The following is a 5,000-nucleotide window of genomic DNA, read 5'->3' as shown; positions in this document are numbered from 1 at the left end:
CTGCCGCACACGAGAGCTGAGGGTGGTTCTCCATGGCCATTACTGAGAGGCAACCTATGTCCTAGAGGAGACAGAGGATGGAGACAGAGGAGACAGAGGATGTGGTCTCAGTAGAAGATGAGTGAGCCAAAGGTGAAGCATCTTATTTGGCCCTAGAAGACTCTGGTTCTGCCCCCAAACCCCTCACCACCAGGTGAACCTCTAACTGCCTGCAGTTCTAATCAGTAGCCCAGCTGTAACCTGCTCCTCCGGTCCAGAGGGTGGCGCTGTGGCCCCGCTCTGCCACCTCACTCACAGACTTCTGCTGGATGCGTAAGAGCACGCGCTTGGTGCAGCGGTCCACGCTGGACGCCCACTTCCTGTCGGCAGGGCGCTCGTCGTCCAGGAGGCACAGGCGCTCGGCCTTGGCGGGCGTGGCGGGCCGCACCAGGCCGGCCCAGTTCAGGTGGCCGTGCAGGCTGCGCTCCACCACGTAGGTGATGTTCAGCTCGCTGACGGCCGATCTGCCCCTCAGGCGACGGGCGGGGAAGAGCCAGCCGCCCCCCGAAGCCACCCCGGCCTTGGCCTTGTCCCGGGCGGGATCTCGCGGGCGCGGGGAGGGCGGGGCGGACGAACCGGGGGAGCCGTGGGTCTGGCGGGCCTGGCGGGGGCGCTGGTGCTGCAGGTGCTTGTTGGAGTAGGCGTAGTTTGGGTCGGGCCGGCTCCGCTGCCAGGTGGAGATGGGCGGACGGCCCCTGACTTCGCCCGGAGGCGCGGGCAGACGACGCTGCTGTGGGCGGGGCCGCGTCAGGCCATGGGGGGCATACACGCCACTGCCACTTACCCCGTGTGACTGAGACGAGAGCGCCCTCCGCTGGTCGCCGCCGGTAGCTGAGTGCCACGCCCTGGACTCGTCGTCTCCCGGACCTTCCAGCTCAGAGAAGGAGGAGCCGCTGCCGCCTGCCAGGCTGGGGACGGCCTTGTGGGCCGGCCGGATCAGCCCGTGGGGGTGGGGGCCCTGGGCCTTCACCAGCCGGTGCGCGGAGCTCCACGCCTCCAGGCTGCTGGATGAGGGCGATGTGGTCAGGCTCTCGGCTTCCCCGTCCAAGGAAAGCTGCTCCTGGGTCAGGGAGGACAGGGAGGCGTCCAGGCCACGGGACGACTTCTTGTGGACGTCAGCGTAGAGAGCGCTTGTGTCTTCACATGAGGGGGAGGCATCCAAACTCAGAGAGTCTGTGGAATTAAGAAGACAAGAGCTTACCTACAATACACCCATGATACACCCGCGATACACCGACTATACACCCACGATACACCCACTATACACCCACGATACACCCACAATACACCCACTATACACCGACTATACACCCACGATACACCTACAATACACCCACGATACACCCACTATACACCGACTATACACCCACAATACACCCACTATACACCCACGATACACCCACAATACACCCACAATACACCCACGATACACCCACGATACACCCACTATACACCCACGATACACCCACAATACACCCACAATACACCGACTATACACCGACTATACACCCACGATACACCCACTATACACCCACGATACACCCACTATACACCCACAATACACCCACTATACACCCACTATACACCCACTATACACCCACGATACACCCACAATACACCCACTATACACCGACTATACACCCACGATACACCCACGATACACCTACAATATACCCACGATACACCTACAATATACCCACGATACACCTACGATACACCCACAATACACCCACGATACATCTATGATACACCCACGATACACCTACGATACACCTACAATACACCCACGATACACCTACAATACACCAACGATACACCTACGATACACCCATGATACACCTACGATACACCCATGATACACCTACAACACTTATCCTACTGCAGATCAGATGTACCTAATGTACATTACCTACTGTAAACATTATGATAAATCCTTTTTTTTTCAAAATGATCAGCTATGATATAAATTTTAATCAACACAGTGCACCATGATCCTCTACAGTCATAAATATATGGTTCCACTGGTTCCACTGGCAGCATTGGTGCACAGTGAGTATGTGTGTGGCCAGTGTGCTGTGTGTACCTGCAGAGTCCTGCCTACGACTCTCCTCCACCTTGATCAGCTTCTTACGCACACGGCGGGTGGAGTTGACCAGTTTATGGAGCCTCTTAAACTTAACAGGGTCATCCTGTTCATCGTCTGACTGTTCACGTGACTAGAGAGAGAGAGAGAGAGAGAGAGAGAGAGAGAGAGAGAGAGGGAGAAAGAGGGAGAGGGAGAGAGAGAAAGAGGGAGACAGAGGAAGAGAGAGAGAGAGAAGGAGACAGAGGGAGAGAGAGAGGGAGAGTGAGAGGGAGAGAGACAGTGGGAGAGAGAGAAAAAGAGATCAGGACTTTATGTAGCTAATTAAATTTTATACGAGGTTTCCCAAGTGGCTACACACTGCAGCAGTGTGTAGAGGTTCAGATGTGGTTATAAGATGTTGGTTTAGAACGGCCGTTGGCGTTAGTGAGGGAAGCTGATGAAAGGTGTCGTGTTGATAACACAGGAAATCAGCCTGAGGTGTTCAACACACACAAACACTCCACACTATCAAGGCACATGAGCCCCAGCTGTGTGTGCACACAACCTCCAGAACACACACACACTACTGTAACACACACTCTACTGTAACACACACTCTACTGTAATGCAAACAGTACTGTAACACAACAAACCCCAGCCAGCAACAGAAACACACACACACACACACACACACACACACACACACACCATCAACAGTTTCCGAAAGCCCAAACACAGAGACATACAGGAGCAGAAGACAGGAAGTGCAGAGGACAGACTCCACACACACCACACACACTCCACACACACTCCACACACACCACACACACTCCACACACACCACACACACTCCACACACACCACACACACTCCACACACACTCCACACACACCACACACACTCCACACACACTCCACACACTCCACACACACCACACACACTCCACACACACCACACACACTCCACACACACTCCACACACACCACACACACTCCACACACACTCCACACACACCACACACACCACACACACTCCACACCATACCTGTCAAGTGTCCCGTTTTGGCCGGGACAGTCCCGTATTTTACCGCTCTGTCCCGGCGTCGTCCCGTATTTTTATTTTCCCGTATTTGTCCCGTATTTTCAGTTTTCAATTTTTATTTTTTTTAAAGCATTCATGTGCCGCTCCAAACAGAATTGTGTCACTAGCCTCGTGAGAACTGCCACCCAGACTACTGCAGGTAGCAGTTCTCGCGAGGATAGTGACAGAATTCTGTTTGGAGCGACACATGAATGCTTTAAAAAAAAAAAATTAAAACTCGCGGGTTTAGTATCGACAGTGGGAGCATACCTGGAACAACAAATCAGAAATGGATTTAACGAGAGAAGGCAGTCCTGCCTAAAAAGCTAAGCGTACGTGTGAGTACCTTGACGAATGGGACAGGGAATTTATTTTCCTAAAGTGGAGCATGAAGGGGCATAGCTACTCATTCTGTAAGATATGTAGCTGTGATTTTAGTGTCTCTCATGGGGGAAGGAACGATGTCCGTCAGCACGAACAATCTGCCAAGCACAAATGCGGGCTAAAGGCACAGAAATATGCCCAGGAGATGTCCCCATTTGTAGCTAGAAATACCACTAGAAAATAAATTTTTTTTTATTCATTTGTAGTTCAAAACATATTTGGGGTGTTTTTTCTTCACTTTTTGCCACTCCAAAGATGTTTTCGTTTCTCCTACAGCCTCGATTGCAGCTATAAGCAAATAACTGATTATGCAAATTAGGTGATGACGTCATATACGGGAAATGTACCGTATTTTTAAATACTAAACTTGACAGGTATGCTCCACACACACTCCACACACACTCCACACACACACCACACACACTCCACACACACTCCACACTCTCCACACACACTCCACACACACTCCACACACACTCCACACACACACCACACACACTCCACACACACTCCACACACACACCACACACACACCACACACACACACTCCACACACACACCACACACACTCCACACACACACCACACACACTCCACACACACACCACACACACTCCACACACACACTCCACACAACTCAAGCAGATTACTCGAGCAGTTGGAAGTGGAACACCAATGTGTGTTGGGTGTCTGAGGTGAAAGGCATTGTGGGGATGCAGTGCGTTCTGTGTACAGGTGCTACTCCCCCACTGACTCCAGACCTGCCAAGCACTGAGGCTACAGCACTAATAGACACAATGAGGGCGGATCCAGTGACGCCACCGTGTGTGCAGCGGTGGAGCTGATCTGAGACCAGCAGAGCCCACCAGCCCACGTGAGAGTGCTGGGCTGAGAGTCAGGCCCAGGAAGGAGTTCACACACATCCTCAACATGTGAACGTGGTACAGAGGAGTGTGTGTGTGTGTGTGTGTGTGTGTGTGTATCTGTAACAACAACAACCAGAGAAACAGATTCTTCGCACTCTTAAAAACAGGACACTCATTTCCTCTGTGTTCCTGGTTGTGCTCCTAGAACAGGAAACACCCACAGTTACATCTCACATGGGTGTTCAACTACAGGCTCAGCTCAGACTCTCACATGCACTCTAACACACACACACACACACACACACACACACACACACACACACACACACACACACACACACACACACACACACACACACACACACCCATACACCAAGCCCAGGGCATCCTGCTGTAATAGTCAACTCAAATGTCCACATAGAGCTGTGTCCTGAACGTCCTCAAAACATGCACCTCATGACCTCATCAAGGGACAGGTCAGTACGCCAACACACAGTACCACAATACTCATCATCGTGAGACATGTTCAACACTAGTCTACTCCAGTAAATCCTAACCCTAGTCCAG

General features: G+C 52.1%; 1 protein-coding gene across 6 annotated transcripts in view; it reads right to left on the bottom strand.

The window, feature by feature from the left end:
• The window catches only part of sash1a (SAM and SH3 domain containing 1a), a 266,532-nt gene that overhangs the window by 22,319 nt on the left and 239,213 nt on the right, over positions 1-5,000 (bottom strand). For all 6 annotated transcript variants that reach the window (XM_076988058.1, XM_076988059.1, XM_076988062.1 and 3 more), the window contains 2 exons: positions 2,123-2,255; positions 824-1,212 (listed from right to left, as the gene is read on the bottom strand). In XM_076988058.1, coding sequence (XP_076844173.1) covers positions 824-1,212; positions 2,123-2,255 — 522 coding nt within the window. The remainder of the gene's footprint in view (positions 1-823; positions 1,213-2,122; positions 2,256-5,000) is intronic.

Source organism: Brachyhypopomus gauderio, unplaced genomic scaffold (assembly GCF_052324685.1).
Source record: "Brachyhypopomus gauderio isolate BG-103 unplaced genomic scaffold, BGAUD_0.2 sc60, whole genome shotgun sequence".
Classification (NCBI taxonomy): Eukaryota; Metazoa; Chordata; class Actinopteri; order Gymnotiformes; family Hypopomidae; genus Brachyhypopomus; species Brachyhypopomus gauderio.
The sequence above is the reverse complement of the archived record's forward strand: the minus strand, read 5'-3'. Positions and strand labels throughout refer to the sequence as shown.